We start from the raw sequence: 19,562 nt of genomic DNA, 5'->3' as shown, positions 1-19,562 counted from the left end.
CAGAGGATCCAAACCAGGTTCTGTGCTGACAGGCTGACCGCAGTAAGCCCGATGCAGGGCTCAAACTCATGAACCGCAATATCATGACTTGAGCCGAAGTTGGATGCTCAACTGCCAGAGCCACCAAGGTGCCCCATGTAGAAACTCATTTTAAAGCCTTGATGTGAAAGCCAATCTCAGACTTTTTGCAAGGGGGGAAAAAAAACTTAGGTACAATAAAATTTTGTCCTGATAAGCCTGCTTGGTTTGAAGAAGTGCAAGATAGGCCAGTTGATACAGAGAGTAATTATATCTGTACTTAAGTAAAAGAGTGAGGACAATAACAGAATTTTATAGTTGAGCCTATCAGAAAGCTCTAAATAAACATTAATTCTTGGTCTAGTAAGAAGAGTGAGAATTTATATAAGCTGTGTTCTCCATTTTAAAGACAGAGAAGAAATTAATCCATTTGTATAATGAGTTATACATATGTGTGTGTGTGTATATGTGTGTGTGTGTGTGTGTGTGTATGTATATGAATGCTTCTTGATGTTAAACTCGTGATTAAGGAATATTGTCAAATCTTCATTTCCAGTAATTCTAGATTTTAGGAGTAGTTCTACCCCAGGGCAGATCTATTGAAAATCCTTTCCAGTTCTGGGATTCCTTGTGTCCTTCTTGCAGTTTATCAGCTGGGAGCCCTGTGAGGCTTCGTTACTTCTTACTTTAGCCGGAAGTGCTGGCAGCACCATAGTTAAAATTGCCCACACAGTTGGTACTTTGTGAATTCATATAGCACTTGTACTGTGTTCTCTGGTAATCTGTTAGTGTTGATAGGTTAGTCCATGGAGTGGACTCTATCCTTTCCTGTCTATTAAACATTCAACCACAGGGAAATGTGAAGATTTTCAGCATCTGAATTTGTGGTTTCCTTGAAAATCTCTGCACAGTCCAGGTTTATGATACATTTGTGGATGTTGCTCATATGGTTGCATATTACTTATTCAAGCTACTTTTATCAGAAACTCTTGCCTAAACATTTAGGGAGAAATTCTTGCCTGTTACAGGTACACTTTTGGCTAGATACCTCATCTGTGTTATATTTTCTTTATTCTTCATAGCTCAGGGAATTGGATATCATTGTGTTTTCATAGCAGAGGGACTAGAGCCCAGCAATTAATATATGGCAGAGCCAACGGTTCAAATGCAAGGTTTTGGGCCCCAACATAGTCAGTACTGATTTTTTATAACACTATGACTGCTTTCCTTGCTTATTTCTTTTCCTTTCTGCCTACCTACCACTTTGAATTAGTGTAGACCTTTTATAGGAGAAATATTTTGGAAAGTTTAAGAAAATGAGAGAGAATGAGGAAAGGTAGCTGAGGCCTTTAAAATTGGATCACTGATTACATTAGGCTTCACTTCAGAGGATAGGGGCTGGCGTTGGTTAATATCTGTTTTACAGTCACCGCCCCACCCCCCCCCCAGCCCGAACCTCATACAGGAGAGATGAGGAGTAGCCAGTGTCTTAAAGAGATGCTACAGAACTACAAAGAAGTTGGTAACGCTGATTCTCAGACAAAAGCACATTTGTGAGCACTGGGGTTGGTTTTCAGGTGGCCTAACGGCCTACAAACATATGAATTACTTGACAGAGACATGAAAGACAAATAGGTAAGAAGTATAATGGCTTCTTTTTGAAAACATTTGTAACTTTCCCAAGCAAGAGCAAGGAAGTATGGAGAGTTCCAGTCCGACATGGCAACATAGGAAGACTCTGAACTCAGCTCCACGGAACACAGCAGTTTATACCTGCTTATAGAGCAGTTCCTCCTGAAAGAACTGAGGGATGACTAAACAGCTTCTGCAAAACCATAGAATGGCAAGAGAACAGCAAGAAAAACTGAGACACAGTAACAAAGGGAACCTCCACCTCTGACAAGGCCAACAGCAGTTGGGGGGGGGGTGAGGGGGGGATAGCACTGAGGAACCAGGAACAGATCTCTGTCCTTGGGCACAGGATAAAAGCCTCAGTGGAGAAGAGCAACTAACACATAAAAGAGACAACAGTAGAACTCTACCAAATTGCAGAGGGACTGTGGGTTCACTCTCCAGGTCAGAGGGACTGGAGGACAACACAGTTTGTGTTCCCACCCCACCTTAAAAGCCTAGACCCCACAAGGATCTAGACACCAGCAGGTCTGGTCATCAGAGTGTACCTGTAACCTCAGCAAGACCAGAGTCCACAGCCCATGCCAGCCTTGGGGGCAGTGGCACTGGGGCATAGAAAATAAACTGGATTTTTTTGTGCGTGTGGTTTTGGTTTTGTCTTGTTTCGTTTTTGTTTTCCTTTTTTTCCCTTTTTATCCCTTTTTTTCTTTTATTTTTCTATTATCATCATCATCATCATCATCACCTTTCTCTAAAAGCCATGGTTTAAAAGAGCAACTAGCATATAAAGGAGTCAACTCTAGAACTCCACCAAACAGTGGGGAGAGCTGCTAGAATGCTCTCTGGGTGGGAGGAGCTTATGTACATGGTCTGCACTCTCCCTCCACCTTGAAAGCACAGACCAGTGCACAGTCTGGCACCCTAACTGGCCTCCTGCCTCAGTGAACCCTGAGCCCTTAGCCCACACCAGCCCCAGCTGTCCTACCTAGGCAGCCACAAAGTCGTACACACCAGGACACCCCTGGTTAGTGCTCACTCCAGCCCCAGTCTTCACATCAAGGTGACACAGGTGCAGACATCCCAGAACACTCTAGGCGCACACCACTTTGGCTTCCAGTGACTTGCTAGGGCACCCACAGTGCAGAGTGCTTCAGACCATCTTTGGCTGACATCTGCTTCAGTTCCTGCCAGGGCACACCTGTGTGGAGCACCCCAGAACACTTCCACCCATGCCAACCTCAGCTCCAGCCACCCAGCCAGGGCGCCTCCATTGGACAACCTGACTTGCTCCCAATTCAGTTTCAGCTGTCCTACCGGGGCATGTTGTGTGTGGAGAGCCCAGGGACCACATCTTTGCTTTAGTTGTCCTGCCAAGACGACCCCTGCATGGAACACCCCAGGACCTCCCAACCTATACCCCACACCAACTACAGCCATTATTCAGGGCACCCTCTGTGTGGAAATTCCAGAAACACCCAAGTTTATATCCATTTCTGCTTCAGCTGTCTTTCCAAGGTGCCTCTGTGTGGAGAGCCCCTTGTCCCCCCAGCTTGGACCTACTTTAGTTTCAACTCTCCTGCTAGGGTACCTTCTGCCTAGAGAGCTCAGGGATCTCCTGGCCTGTACACTGCATCAGCTCCAGCCATTCCGCCAAGGTACCCCCTGCACAGAGCACCCTGGGACACTCTGACTTGCACCCATTTCAGCTTCAGCTGTCCTGCTAGTGTGCTCTCCACACACAGAACGCTGGGACATCCTGACCTGAATCTGCTTCAGTTTTAGCTGTCCTGACAAGGGACTCACTATGTGGAAAGTACCAGGTTCCCCTAACCCATGCCAGCCACATGTCCAGCTTGCCAGCCAGCAAAAGTCACCAAGCATATAGTCTACATAGGGGATGACCAAACACAAGATCATTCCTTCAAGTTCAGGAGAATTAGCTGCACCTCCTAATCCATAGAAATAAATGCAGAAAGTCAAGCAAAATGAGGAGACAGAGGAATATGCTTCAAAAGGAAGAACAAGAGAAGGACCAAGTGAAATAAAAACAAACAGCATGCCTGAGAAGGAATCTAAAGTAGTGATCATTAAAATACCAGGCTGGAGAGAACAGTGGAAGAACCCAGTGACACCTTCAGTAAAGAGATAGAAAATATAAGCAAGAACCGATCAGAGTTGAAGAATACAATAACTGAAGTAAAAAACACACTAGAGGGAATCAACAGATTAGCAGATGCAGAAGAGATCTGGAAGACAGGGTAATGGAAAGCACCCAAGATGAACATCAAAAAGAGAAAAGACTTTTTAAAAATGAAGATAGATTAAGAGAACCCTTGGACAACATCAAGCAAACAAACATTCACATTCGGGAGTCCCATAGGAAGAAGAGAAAGGGGTGAAAAACTTATTTAAAGAAACAGTAGCTGAAAACTTCCCTAATGTAGGGAAAGAATCAGACATCCACATCAAAGAAGAGAATTCCAAACAAGATGAACCCGAGGAGGTCCACACTACAACATGTAATAAGTAAAGTTTTAAAGGTTAAAGATAGAATCTTAAAAGCAAGAGAGAAACAAAAAGTTACCTACAAGGAAAAACCTGTAAGATTATCAGCTGATTCTTCAGCAGAAACTTTGCAGGCCAGAAGGGAATGACACGATACATTCAAAATGCTGCAAGGAAAACACCTACAACCAAGGATAATCTACTCATCAAGGGTGTCATTCAGACTTAAAGGAGAGAGAGTTTCCCAAACAAAAACTAAAGGAGTTTATCACCACTAAGCCAGACTTAGAAGAAATGTTAAAGAGACTTCTGTAAGTCCTAAAGGAAATGGCCATAATTAGACATAAAAAAATTATAAGTAAAAAGATGTAAAATAGGACCACATATTCATAAAACATGAAGGGGAAAAAGAAAAAGAAGGTTTTATTTTTTTCTTTTTTGTTTTTAGAATGCCTTTGAAGTTCATCAAATTAATATAGACTGCTGTATACTTAGGATGCTATATTTGAACCTCATGAGGTACACAAAAAATAAGGAGAAAGAAAGCCAAACATAACACTATAGAAACTCATCACTCATAAGGAAAGAGAGCAAGAGGAGGAAGGAAGGAACAGGAGAGAACTACAAAAACAACTAGAAAACAAATAATAAAATGGCAGTAAGTACATACCTATCAACAATTACTTAAATGTAAATGGCCAAAATGCTCCAATCAAAACACATAGGGTGGCAGAATGGATTAAAAAAAAAAAACAAAAAGCAAGACTCATCTTTATACTGACTATAGGAGACTCACCTCAGACCTAAAGATATATACACTGAAAGTGAATGGATGGAGAAATATTCACCATGCAAATGGAAGTGGAAAAACAAGAAAACAAAAACAAAGTAGCAATGCTTATATCAGACAAAATAGATTTTAAAACAAAGACTATAACAAGAGACAAAGCATTGCATAATGATAAAGGGATCAATCCAGTAAGAGGGTATAACAGTTGTAAATATCTGTGCACCCAGCACTGGAGCACATACCTACAAAGAGCAAATATTAATGGACATAAAGAGAAATTGATGATAATACAGTAATACTAGTGGACTTTAACATTTTACTTAACATCAGTGGATCATCCAGGTAGAAAATCAACAAGGAAATAATGTCTTTGAATGACATATTGGACTAGAGGGAAATAACAGATATATAGAGAACATTCCATCTGAAAACAACAAAATACACATTCTTTTTTATTGTGCATGGAACATTCTCCCGAATAGATCATGTATTAGGCCACAAAACAAGCCTCAATAAATTTGAGAAGATTGAAGTCATACCATGTGTCTTTTCTGATTACAACAGTATGGAACTAGAAATAAATCACAAGAAAAAAATAGAAAAGACACAAAAACCTGGAGATTAAACAACATGATACTGAACAAGCAATGAAGGGGTCAATGAAGAAATCAAACAAATGAACAAAATTAATGGAGACAAATGGAAATGAAAACATAATGGTCCAAAATCTTTGGGACACGGCAAAAGCAGTTCTAAGGGAAATATGCAGTGATATAGGTCTACATCAAGAAACAATAAAAAGCTCAAATAAACAGTCTACACCTAAAGGAACTAGAAAAAGAACAAACAAAATCCAAGGTGAATAGAAGAAAGGAAATAATAAAGATCAGAGCAGAAATAAATGATATAGAGACTAAAGCAAAAAGCAATAGAAAAAAAAATCAATGAAACTGAAAGCTGATTCTTTGAAAAGATAAATAAATCAATAAACCCATAGCTGGAGTCATCAAAAATAAAAGAGAAAGGGCTCAAATCAGAAATAAGAGAGAAGTAACAAACTGACACAACAGAATACAAAGAATTATAAGAGAATAATGTGAAAATTTACATGCCAACAAACTGGACAACCTAGGAGAAGTGGATAAATTACTAGAAACATTCAATCTTCCAAAACTGACCTAGGAAAAAATAGAAAATCTGAATACGCTGATTACAAATAATGAAATTGAATTGGTAATCAAAAAAGTACCAAAAATGAAAGTTCAGAACCAGATGATTTACAGCTGAATACTACAAACATTTAAAGAAGAGAACACTGGTTTACCTGGGTGGCTCAGTTGGTTAAGCATCCAACTTTACCTCAGGTCATGATCTCGCGGTTTGTGAGTTCGAGCCCCACATCAGGCTCTGTGCTGACAGCTCAGAGCCTGGAGCCGGCTTCAGATTCTGTGTCTCCCTTTCTCTCTCTGCCCCTCCCCTGCTCATGTGCTGTCTCTCTCTCTCTCTCTCTCTTTCTCAAAAATAAATGTTAAATAAATTAAATAAATAAATAAATAAATAAATAAATAAATAAGAGTTAGTACCTATTCACTTTTATCTGTTCCAAAAATAGAGGAGGTAGGAAGGTTTCCAAATATATTCTATGAGGCCAGCATTACCCTGATACCAAAACCAGACAAACAGACCACAAAAAATGAAAACTATGGGCCAAAATACTACAAATCTCATACAACAATACATTAAAAAGATCATTCACCATGACCAAGTGGAATTTATTCCAGGGGTGCAAGGATGGTTCAGTATTTGTAAATCAATCAGTGTGATACACCACATCAACAAAATGAAGGATAAAAATCATATGATCATCTCAGTAGATGCAGAAAAAGCATTTGATAAAATTCAGCATCCATTCATGATAAAAAAAAAAAAACTCAACAAAGTAGAATGAACTTACCTCAACATAATAGTAATAATAAAGTGGACAACATACCTCAATGTAATAAAGGCCATATATGAACAACCCACAGTTAACATCACACTCAGCGGTGAAAAACTGAGAGCTTTCCCTCTAAGATTGGGAATAAGACAAGGGTGTCCACTCTCACTGTGTTTATTCAAGATAGTACTGGAAGTCCTAGGCATAGCAGTCAGACAAGAAAAAGAAATAACAGTCATCCATATTGATAAAGAAGTCAAACTCTCACTATTTGCAGATGACTGGTTACGATACATGGAAAGTCCTAAAGATTCCACAAAAACTGCTAGAAGACATGAATTCAGTAAAGCTACAGGATATAAGATTAGTATCCAGAAATCAGTAGCATTTCTATACACCAATAATGAAGTAGGAGAAAGAGAAAAAAAGAAAACAACACCATTTACAGTTGCACGAAAAAGAATAAAACACCTATGAATAAACTTAACCAAAATGGTGAAAGAACTTTTCTTGAAAACTATAAAGCACTGATGAAAGAAATTGAGGATGATTCAAACAAATGGAAAGATATTCCATGCTCATGAATTGGAAGAATTAGGATTGTTAAAATGTCCCAAATATTTCCCCAATCAATCGATAGATTCAGTGCAATCCCTATCAAAATACAAACAGCATTTTTCACAAAACTAGAACCAACAGTACTAAAATTTTTATGGAATCACAAAAAACCTCAAATAGCTAAAGCAGTCTTGAGAAAGAACAAAGCTGGAGGTATCACAATCCCAGATTTCAAGATACACTACAAAGCTGTAGTAATCAAAATAATATGGTACTGGTATAAAAATAGACACATAGATCGATGGATCAGAATAGAGAGCCCAGAAATAAAGGAGGCAAGATTATATAATGGGGAAAAGACAATCTCTTCAGTAGATGGTGCTAGGAAAACTGGATAGCTATGTGTAGAAGAATAAAACTGGACTACCTTTTAATACCCTACCGCAAAATAAACTTAAATGGATTAAACACCTAAATGTGAAACCTGAAATCACATAAATTTTAGAAGAGACCACAGGCAGTAATTGCTCTAACATCAGCTGTAGCAACATTTTTCTAGATATGTCTCCTAAGGCAAGGGAAACAAAAGCAAAAAGAAACTACTGGGAGTACATCAAAATAAAAAAAAAAAAATGCACCATGAACAAAGCAAAAACAAAACCTACTGAAGGGGAGAAGATATTTGCAAATGATGATCTGATAAGGGGTTAATATCCTAAATATATAAAGAACTTAAAAACTCAATATGAAAAAACAATGCGATAAAAGAATGGGTAGAGGATCTGAATAGATATTTCTCCAGAGATGACACACAGATGGTGAACAGACACATGAAAAGATGTTCAACATCACCATTCATCAGGGAACTGCAAATCAAAACCACAGTGAGATATCACCCTTACGCTTATTAGAATGGCTAAAATCAAAAACACAAGAAATAATGTTGGTGAGGATGTGGAGATAAAGGAACCCTTGTGCACTGTAGATGGGCATGTAAACCGGTACAGCCACTATGGAGAACAGAATGGAAGTACCTCAAAAAATTAAAAATAGAATTACCGTATGTTCTAGTAATTCCACTATTGGGTATTTACTCAAAACAACACAAATTCAAAAAGGTATATGCACCCTTATGTTTGTTGGAGTATTATTTACAGTAGCCAAGATATGAAGTCAGCCTAAGTGTCTATCAATAAAAAATGGATAAGGAAAATGTGGTATATAGTTATGCAGTGAAATATTACATGGCCATAAAAAAGGATGAGATTGTGATAACATGGAGGGTATTTTGTTAAGTGAAATAAGTCACACTGAGAAAGATAAATAATACATGATTTTACTTGTAAGTGGAATCTTTAGGAAAAAAAGCAACAAATGAATAAACAAAAAGAATCAAATCTATAAATATAGAGAACAAACTGATGGTTGCCAGAGGAAAGGGGGGTGGAGGGATGGGCAAGATGTGTGAGGAGGAGTGGGAGATACAGGCTTCCAGTTATGGAATGAATAAGTCCTAGGAAAAGAAGACACAGCATATGGAATATAGCCAGTGATATTGTAGTAGCATTGCATGGTAACAGATGGTAGCTACACTTGTGAACATAGCATAATGTATAAACCTGTTGAATCACTACCTTGTATATCTAAAACTAATATAACATTGTGTGTCAACTATACTAAAAAAAAAAAAATAGAAGAGAGAGCAAGGAAGTATTATTATGGCAAAATAAATTATAGGAAGAGGACCACCATGCAATATATTAGAACATCTTATTTCAAATATAAAGAACAAAGTAAAATAATGTTAACAGCAATGTGACTGTATGCTTTATATTGTTCCGAGCATATACTAACCGATTTAACCCTCACAGTGTTTGAGATAGCTGTTATTATAGCCACAGAAGTGGAAACAGGCTGAAAGAAGTTACGTGATTTGACAGAGTCTCATGTCTAATGAGGAATCTGAATTTTTTTTTTTACGATTTTTTTTAAAGTTTATTTGTTTATTTGAAAGAGAGTCAGCGTGAATGGGGGAGGGGCAGAGAGAGAAGGAGAAAGAGAGAATCCCAAGCAAGCTCGTGCTGGCAGCACAGAGCCCAATGTGGGGCTCGAACTCATGAAACCACAAGACCATGACCTGAGCCGAAACCAAGAGGTGGATGCTTAACCAACTGAGCCACCCAGGTGCCACAGGAATCTGAATTTGAATCAGAATCTATGCTCCTAAACCACTATGCTAAATTTTCATTTTTATTGTTGTTTATGGTTTCCTTAAGTGTTTGAATCCATTTTGAAAAAAAGATTCTTAGTTAAACCAAGCTTATAGTCATTATTTTGTCATTTTGTGATTGGTGCATATTAATGTTAAGTGGCATTCCTTCTTCATACTGAAAATGCTTACTGACCAGTACAAAGCTGAGTAAGATACAGTCCCTACCTTCAGAGAGTTTATGACCTGGCCAAAAAAAACCAAAAAAACCACAGTAAAACAATTATAAGTAACTTTAATGCAAGCCAGAAGCAAGTTCATTTGGGGGCTCAAAGAAAAGAGAGTATATATGATTAAAGAAATATGAAAAAGTTTACTTGAAAAGGTTAATAGGGGGCACCTGGGTGGCTCAGTCAGTTGAGCGTCCAGCTCTTGATTTCAGTTCAGGTCATGATCCCAGGGTGGTGGGATTGAACCCTGTGTTTGTGTCTGTGCTGAGCCTGAAGCCTGCTTAGGATTCTCTCTGTGTCTCTCTCTCCCTCTGCCCCTCTCCCCTGCTTGTGCATGCTCTCTCTCTAAAATTAAAAAAAAATTTTTTTTAAGGTTAATAGGTATTTGAAAGGTATCCTTGAAAAGGGAATAGAAAATAGGAGGAGGAGAGCATTTTAAGCAGAATGAAGAGCATGAAACATGGCATAGGAGTTAAAAATACAGAATACCTTCAGAGAATTGGCAATCTAATTTGACTTAGAATGTTAGTATAATGCAGGCTTTCATGGAGAGTTTTGAACACAAGGATGAGGAATCTGCACAAAATTAAACAAGGAAGAGCTATTACAGGGTTTTAATTTGGAGCATGAGTGATATATTTAGAGCTGTGTTAGGGATATTAATCTAGAAACAAGTGGTAGGTGAATTGGGAGAACGAGGAAATCAAAATCGGGGAGATTAGCCATGGTAATCCATCTAATACGGGTCAAACCAGGGTAATGGTATTGTGAAATTAAACACATCCCTTCATTCTTTCATTTATTACACACTTACTGAGCATACACTGTGTCAGGCATTGTTTCCAACACTGGAGATAGGTCAGATAGACAGATGTGGCCCCCGCCCTGAGGGAGCAAACTGACTGAGAACATAGTTGTGTTCTAGGTGGATAAGAAAACAAAAGCACACAGTCCTCTGGAAGCATAAGACAGGACACCTTAGCCTTGTTAAATTTTCAGTCTTCCAAATTCCTTCCCTGACATTCTATTCTCTTAGGCTTTTAGGAATTTCTAACTTACTAGGAAACTCAGATGCTAATGACCAAGTCTGGCAAATAGAGAACAGTCACAACCCTAGGTGAAGAACACCGACCACATAGCCAAGTGTCCCACCTGAGGTTCTCTGATCTTGTACAACAGAAGCCCACTCACACTAACTTCCACATAAGAGAAGGAACATTATTGTGAAGGTACAGGTGTCTCTCTGGGATCCATAGGTAGGAGTTATGGTCAGACCTCAGCAGAGACTGGAAAACTATCAAAAGGCAAGAACGTTGTTTTCTCTTTTTTCTGCCTTTTCCTGTCCTTCATGCTCAGGCGCCTGCCCCACCTCCACTGCCCTTGTACACTCACCAATAACTTTTACATCTGCTTTTCCCTTTGTTTTTGCCTTACTCTTTTCTTGTCATGCTGGCCATCTCTGTCTTCCTATGTACATGTGGCTATATGATACAACAGTCCCAACCCAGTTTTTTGTGTCTTTAGTTGAAGGGATCTATGGACACTGAAGGCTTTAGTGAGTTCCCAGGAGAATCTGTATGGGTTTGGCACGGGGCTAGCCGCAGTCAAGGTAGCAGTATACTGCTTCTTGAGCCCATGGCAAGGAGGGGAGCAGAAAGGATTTCTCAGGAAATCATAGGAAAAGGCATAGGTTAACATCTCAGAAACTCCAGTTCCATCACATTAGATGTGTTTATGTGATATGATAGTGATTTTTTTCCTCCCTAGAAAACCCACAGTTAAAGCATGCATGCGTGTTTTACAATAGATGATATCTTCAAGCCTAATGATATTTGTTATTTATTGAGTGCTGACTTTAAGCAGGTGCTTTCATAACGTATATAATGTGGCTTCTATCTGAAAAGCCAGTAGTCTCTTCAGATTTAACGTGGGCTAAATGGAGTACTGCTCAGCCATTATCTATCTGACTTCTGATAATGCCATTTTATAACCACCACTTATCGAGTTGTATTGTAACTATTTGTTTTCAACTCTGGTCAAGGAGTTCCTTAGGGCAGACACATGTCTTATTCATCTTTGTATCTCCAGTGCCTGAAACAGAAGTTTCTGCAGTGGTAGTTGCTCAGTAATTGCACTGCATGGAATATGAGGTTGAATCACTGTAAGCATTGCTGTATGATTTGACCCATGGGTTGAGGAAAACGAGATGTGTAGACAGTTTTGAACTTGGGTGACAGAAATAGGAAAAGTCTGGAGGAGCTGATTGGAATGGCCAGGAGGTAGGAATGAAGATAGTGAGTAGACTATTGACAAAATCCAGGTCCTAGATGCCAAATTGGATGGAACAATTCAGTTTGTATTTTTTTACAAGACTATTTCAATATGTCTTTTGGTTTAAAGAAATGCTTTTAATTTTTAAAAGGCAGTTTATCTTAAATGCATTTTATTATTTATTTATTTATTTATTTTTTTAACGTTTATTTATTTTTGGGACAGAGAGAGACAGAGCATGAACGGGGGAGGGGCAGAGAGAGAGGGAGACACAGAATCGGAAACAGGCTCCAGGCTCTGAGCCATCAGCCCAGAGCCTGACGCGGGGCTCAAACTCACGGACCGCGAGACCGTGACCTGGCTGAAGTCGGATGCTTAACCGACTGCGCCACCCAGGCGCCCCTTAAATGCATTTTAAATAATAAATAATAAAGGGGTTCTTTATCCGGACATATATAAATATGATACTTAAGGTGTTTTGTTTTATTTTAACAGGAACAAGAATGGTAAGTCCAGCATCTTTAAGAAAACTTCTGGAATCTTGTAAAGATCTTTGCTTGCTTGATGTGTCCTTCTGTTCACAGATTGATAACAGAGCTGTGCTGGAACTCAATGTGAGCTTTCCAAATGTATTCATAAAAAAGAGCTTTACGCAGTGACTTCGTATATGTTCTATAATAAAATCCATGTGCTTTCGTAGGGTTTTATTTTGGCGTTGGTTTTGTTTAGTTTTATAATGGTGGGAATGTCTTACTGCTCCATTAAGGCATTTGTAGATTGTAAAGAAAGATATGAAATTGTCCATTAAATCAAGTAAAAATGTAAAGAAGTGTTTTCATAAAATATTGTAAGCGCTTTTCTTCAAGAATATGTGAGTGGGTCACATTATTTTTACCTTATGTTCATCAGTAATATTATTCTTTAGTCAATAATTACATGTGTAATAAAAGAGTAATATGGAAACCTTTTAACTTATTTTTAAAGGAACACGTTGAGCCAGAAAGTATCATGATGTTTAAAAATAAAATTAATTTTTCACACCCTCATGTAAAGATGTCTTATTATAATAAGCCTTATGACCTGGCCAGTGTTTTGTTTGATGTATACAGAATTTTCAGAGTTAGTTGGAGGAAGAGTCTTATTTTTTCATGTTGTAATTATTTTTTAAGCTGATACATTAACTCTTCAATTTGACGGTTTTAGTTTTTCCATTTTTCTTCTGACTTATTTATTTTACTACTAGATAATACCAGTGTAGAAATGTGGGCGTAATCAAGAACAAGAGGTAAACTACTAAACAAAATAACTTTCCAACTATTAGCAGATGCCTTAAAAATTTGCCTGAGGGAGAGGCTTAAGACTTCTGAAATATACGTGGATTATATCTATTTTTTTCTGTGTCCCAGCACCTTAAATCATTAGAAATCAGTTACAGTGGAGGAAAAACAAACATTGTTTTGTTAAAATAGTGAATTGATTTAGTTCTGTTGCTAAGAAAGTAAACAAAATATTTTGTGGCATGAAAAGACAGGGCTGTTTTGAGTAGCAAACTAATATTAAGTGTATAGTATAACCAAATTTACTTTCCCACATGGGACAAACTGCTAAATTCCAACATCTGCACATCCCAGAATAATCCTGTAGAACTCTACTGTCCTATCTGGCAGCCACTAGCCATATATGGCTGTTTTATTTAATTGTAGTTAAGTGTAATTAAAAATTCCATACCTCAGTTGTGCTAGCCACATTTCAGTTATTCAGTAGTCACCTGAGGCTAGTGGTTATCATATTGGACATCATTACTCTAGAATTTCTTGTAGCCATTTAAGAAGAAGCACACTTAGTTAAAAAATTAGCATGCTTAATATGTATCTCTGGGCAGTTTTTGAGGGCATTCTCAAAAGTACATATATGAAAGCATTTTTCCCCCAAAGTGCATAAGCTAGTGAATTTATGTATATGACAAATATTAGGCAGTCAATAAATATTTATTGAATGAGTAAGAATATATTATTGAGCTAAGCCATATAATATGTCAAACCTTAAAAACGTAAAGGCTATAGGGGCTCCTGGGTGGCTCAGTCAGTTGAGCATCAGACTTTGGCTCAGGTCATGATCTCGTGGTTTGTGAGTTCGAGCCCACATCGAGCTCGCTGCTGTCAGCATGGAGTCTGCTTTGGACCCTCTGTTCCCTCTCTCTTTGTCCCATCCCCCACTTAGGCTCCCAAAAAATAAATAAAACATTAAGAACAATTTTTAATGTAAATGTTATAAACTAGTACTATGCTTACTCTTTTCTAGAATATAAAGAATGCAATACTGTGACATTTGAAATATTAAAATAGCAGTACAGTCTCTTCCATATAAGAAACCATCTATATGAAGATTGCTGTCATGGGGCAGGACCCACCCTATCTTCTGTTTTCATGGCAGAAGCAAGGGCCAGTTGGGAGAGGGCTGGGTTATCCTACACGTTACCTTCATGCACTTGTATTTTCTTTCCACTCACAAATGTATATAAACATTTTAGATGTTTTATCTGGTGGAACTTTAGGAGGATGAGATTTATAATTTGACTACCAACTGGGTGAAGTGGTACTTTTATCGTAAATTAGCAACCGACATTGAGTTGATGCTTACTTTGGCCAGACCCTCTTTGGTAGGCTTTGTATCCCTGAGTCACTTAATCTTCACAACAACCCTGTAAGATAGATACTGTTGCTTGCTTCCGGTTACAGTTGAGGAACTGAGGCAAAGAGAGGTTGAAGAACTTCTTCCTGTCCACATACCTGCTGGTGGCAGAGCCATTTTACACACCTTGGACATCTGGCTTTTACACACCTAGGCAGTGCGTTTAACCTATGTTTTAAGTGTGCAGGGGACTTCTGATTCCGGAGCAGAGGTCAGCAAACATTTTCTGTAATGGACTAAGAGGCAAAATTGAGATTATATGTAGGTATTATATAATGAGAGAGAGAATGAATTTCCACAAAATTTTTATTGACAGAATTCAAAACATAGTAATTGAAAACAATTTTTTTGTGATACGGTTCTAAAGAAGAATGGAATACTCATGGGGAGGATAATATTTCACTCGATTGGGATTCAAAGTTACTATTTCCTGTCATCAGAATTGATTGTAAGTATTCATCTGTTAATGTTGATCTCTAGTAAGATTTTACATATTTTGTCTTTGAAAATATCTTTTCAGACAGATAAGAATTGCCAAGTACATATGTTAATCCATGAGAGTATTTTCCGGAGCATATTTATCACTTGGAAGGCATTGGTAGAATTCTATTAGATTCTTTCTTCCCTTGGTCTTTTCCTTTTAGCCTGCTAGAGCCTTGCAGATTAATCCCTTCCATTGAAGGTTACGTGGGAAGCTCCTGAATTGCACAATTGAATGGATTTTGAAAAATGGAAATTTCCTTTACATTTGCATCAGGGTCCGAAAAACACTGCCGGACCTGTGGTTTGAGCAGAAAATGTATCTGCTGCAGATTTGTGCGACAATGGAAATACTGCTTCTTGTCTTCCCTCTTGAGAGCACAGGAATATATAAAGCTCCTGGGTGTTACTTTGTGATTCAAATCATGTTAGTTGTCATCAAAATTACTCTAGTGTATGTTTCCTGCGTGAACATGTTTTGCTGTCTCCACCTCCAGAGCTTCTGATTCAGTAGAATTTGCATTTTAATGAGTAATCAGTCGATGCTGATGCTGCTGGTCTGAGGGCACTCTTTGAAAAGCACTACTCTAGAACACTCTGAACCTGGAGGAGCCTTTTCCTGAATCCTACAGACAGTGGGGATAACTGTTCCCATTGTTTTGCACTGTCTCAATTTTTGGTTGAATTCATTACAAAACATCATCAAGTCTGCAACCAAGCTAGATTCCAAAAGCCATTCAGTGTTCTGTAACCGTAGTTGAGGTATTTTCTTCTGGTCCAGAAAAATTGCAGTGTCAGTTCTGAACTCAAAACTCACAATAAAACTACTGCTGCTAAGCCAACTGGTAGGACAAATCGGGATGTCACCTTCCATAGCTGACAAAAGATAACAACTGATGCCGGTTACATGAAGTTCAATGTTGAGAGCACTAGTTCATTAACACAAGATGAAAGTCAACCATATTCCACAAAAAACTGCTGTAAATAGTACAGTGAATAACCGTAGAGTTTTAATACTTTGCATCTTCACAAGTTTTGTAAATTTGACCACCTAAGCCTTTTTTTTGCTCCACACGTTCTTACCACCAGATGTAACACATCTTAGCAGATTCTACTTCAGCTTGTACCAAAGTCACGTTTTCTTAACTTCTTAGAAAATACTCTTACCTATAGTTGTTACACACAGACTATTCATAGAAACTAACTCTTCAATCACTTCAGCCTCAGCATTGACTTATCAAATAAACTACAATAACCAGGAAATAGCAGTAACATCTGTTGACTCATCAAGAGCCAAGGAAAACTACTCAGAATCATTTGCCTTGTTTTGTTTGTTTGTTTGTTTGTTTGTTTTTTATTGACTGTTGATGTTGTTCCAATGTTCTCCACTCTTTGAGCGACTATTGTGCCAAAGGCTAATTAAATAGTCTAAGCAAGTTTACTTTGGACACTTTACTTAGTTGATGAATCAAAAACAATTAACTCACCATTGGTAATGGCTCTCCTTGCTTGGCTAACAAATGAACCGCTCAGAAGCTTATTTTGGCTGCGGCTTTATTTTCATGTTTTTATTTTTATAAAGAAATTCTGTAATGAAATGAGATACCTTGCTTTAAGTTTTCTAATTTTTCTGGCCACTGTGATGAGTACTTCACTTGATAATTCCAATGTATGTATAGTATTCTTCCAGAAAAGCCACAGGGTCACTGCATGTTGAACACAGTGCTTTGCCATCTAATTTGGTAACAATTATCCAGACTGCACCGTGCCTTCAGCACATGAAACTTGGAGTCCACGTTTCTTTTTTTCCTTTCCCTTTCTTTGTTCTGGCATTATGAGTATCCACTGGTGATAAATAACTATTGTGGAAGGACCAGATGTGTGGTATTCAGAAGGCAAAGATTATAACTGCATCACTGCGATTTGTAATGAGCCAAGCAGAAGAGCAGAGCAAGGAGAGCACCGTAGGTCTCTGTTGTAGCCACTTAACCTCTTCCCCTGTGGTGTGGTAGCCACTATAGACGATGTATAAATGAATGTGGCCACATTGCTTATGGACACTGAAGGTTTAATTTCATGTAATTTTCATGTGTCACAAAATACTGTTCTTCCTTTTATATTCTTTTCTTTTTTGCCAATAAGAAAATGGAAAAAAAACCGTTTTAAGTGGCAGGGCTGGTGGAGCAAATTTGTAACCCGGGTTCTAGGATATTCTCAAATCAGTGACTAAGCTCAGGTTTGCACACTCCTAATTTTATACACCACTCTCAAACCTCTTCTCAGCCTTTATCTTTCTCACTTTACCATTTAGATTTTAATATGAAGAACCATATTTATTGACTTAGAAAAAAACAAAATTTTTACATAACAAAGAGAATTTTGAACTTTTCTTTTTTATTGAGATATATTTGGCAACTAAGAATTGTATATGTTGAAAGTGTACAATTTGATGATTTGATACACATTATATATACATTGTGAAGTCATTGCCACATTCAAGCTAAATAATGTATCTTTTGAGATAGTACAACTTTTGTTTTATTTTGGTAGGGACAAGCACATTTCAACCATACAGTAAGTACTATTTACTGTAGTCCCATTGTACATTAGATATCCAGAAGCTATTCATCATGCATAACTGAAACTTTCTTTTAACCAACATCTCCCCATTTCTTCCTCCCCTAGTCCCTGGTAACCCTTACACTCCTGTGAATTTGACTGTTAGATTCCACATAAAAATGAGATCATGCAGCATTTGTCTTTCTGTGTCTGGTTTGTTTCAGCAAAGTGTTCTCCAGGTTCATCCATGTTATTGAAAATGGCAGTATTTCCTTCTTTTCAAGGCTGAATACCATTCATTCCATTATTATATGTGTACACAGTATAAACGATATGTGTGTGTTGTGTGAGAGTGTGTGTGTATGTGTGTGTGTGTGTGTATAAACACACATCACCTATTTTTGTTATCCATTCATCTGTTGACAGATGCTGAAAATAATGTGGGAATGCAGATATCCTTTGAGATCCTGATTTTATTTCTTTGGATATATACCCAGAAGTGGGATTGCTGGATCATATGGTAGTTCTATTTTTAATTTTTTGAGAAACCTCCGTACTGTTTTTCATAATGGCTGTACCAATTTACATTCCCACCAACAGTGTACAAGGATTCCGTTAACAAGAGAAAATATGTAGACTATCCATTAAAATTTGAAGACAACTGACCCATTATTATTAGTATTGTCAGCTAACTTAATTGTTTTAATATTTGTTAGCATTTTGGTAAGATAAAATATCTTTCCAGTGACTAGTAATAGATAAAGCTATGTCCCTGACTCTGTGAGCATAATTAAAGGAGCCTCTCAATTTAAACTGCCCTAAATAAGACCCTAAAAATATACAATGTATAGAAAAAAACATTTACATAGTTAATATTCTTCTTCTGTTGGGGTGATTCATTCTGAGCCAATATGTAGCAAGAAAAAAGTGATTTTTTTTTGCAGAAGTGTTTTTATTTTTGGTGTTTCCCAGGAATTAACTAAAGACAGGAAACTCATATTTACAAGTATAGTAATGCTAACCAAAGAGCTATAAAACCAAATGAAAATTTCATTTGGCTACCACGTAAATTAAAAATGATTGTTTGATTTTTCATTTTTTTACTTTACAGTATTAAAGAATACCTATTCTTGACACAGTAATTTTCATTTTCAAAGCCATTTATCACACATTTTTTCAGTGCTGCATCTAGTTTCCTGTTTAGCACATTAATACTAAATTAATACTTCAGAAGAACTTTTTATTTTTACCCATTCTGAAAATGTCAGTGACCCTTACCGGAATGTTAGCTATTGCTAAACACTATTCTAGCAGCTGTGATTTTTTTCCTTGTAACCTGGTTCTCTAGCAGTTACGTTAATGTCAATAAGCAAATGAGGTGATGATTGACAGCAATAGCCAGAAGTCAAAAGGGAAAAGATAAATTACTTTAATCAGATATCATGATTTATTATATATATTTTTATAACCGTGGACAGAGGCCAAGATTTTTCCTTTGACACAGCAGAAAGTATATAAAGATTTTTGCCTATAAGTCTAAATTTTGTGCTTAAATTTGTGTACATATGAATACCATTAATGGTTTGTTTGATTACATTTGAAAGGAAAAAATGTAATTATGTTGAAATTAACATTTTCAGAGGAAAGAAGATTTTTTATCGGTGTATTTGGCAAGTAAATTAG

At 37.5% G+C, this 19,562-nt stretch overlaps 1 protein-coding gene across 3 annotated transcripts in view; it reads left to right on the top strand.

Annotated features, from left to right (window-relative positions):
* The window catches only part of FBXL4 (F-box and leucine rich repeat protein 4), an 84,373-nt gene extending 71,178 nt beyond the window's left edge, over nucleotides 1–13,195 (top strand). The window contains exon 9 of one of the 3 annotated variants that reach the window (XM_030316007.1): nucleotides 12,645–13,195. In XM_030316007.1, coding sequence (XP_030171867.1) covers nucleotides 12,645–12,808 — 164 coding nt within the window. In that variant the 3' untranslated portion in view covers nucleotides 12,809–13,195. Of the gene's footprint in view, nucleotides 1–1,702; nucleotides 2,291–12,644 lie in introns of those variants that run through there. The other 2 variants (XM_030316009.1, XM_030316010.1) reach the window with 2 other exon arrangements.
* Nucleotides 13,196–19,562: the final 6,367 nt, after the last annotated feature.

This window comes from Lynx canadensis, chromosome B2, assembly GCF_007474595.2.
Source record: "Lynx canadensis isolate LIC74 chromosome B2, mLynCan4.pri.v2, whole genome shotgun sequence".
Classification (NCBI taxonomy): domain Eukaryota; kingdom Metazoa; phylum Chordata; class Mammalia; order Carnivora; family Felidae; genus Lynx; species Lynx canadensis.
Note: the sequence above shows the minus strand (reverse complement) of the source record. Positions and strands in the feature narration are given on the sequence as shown.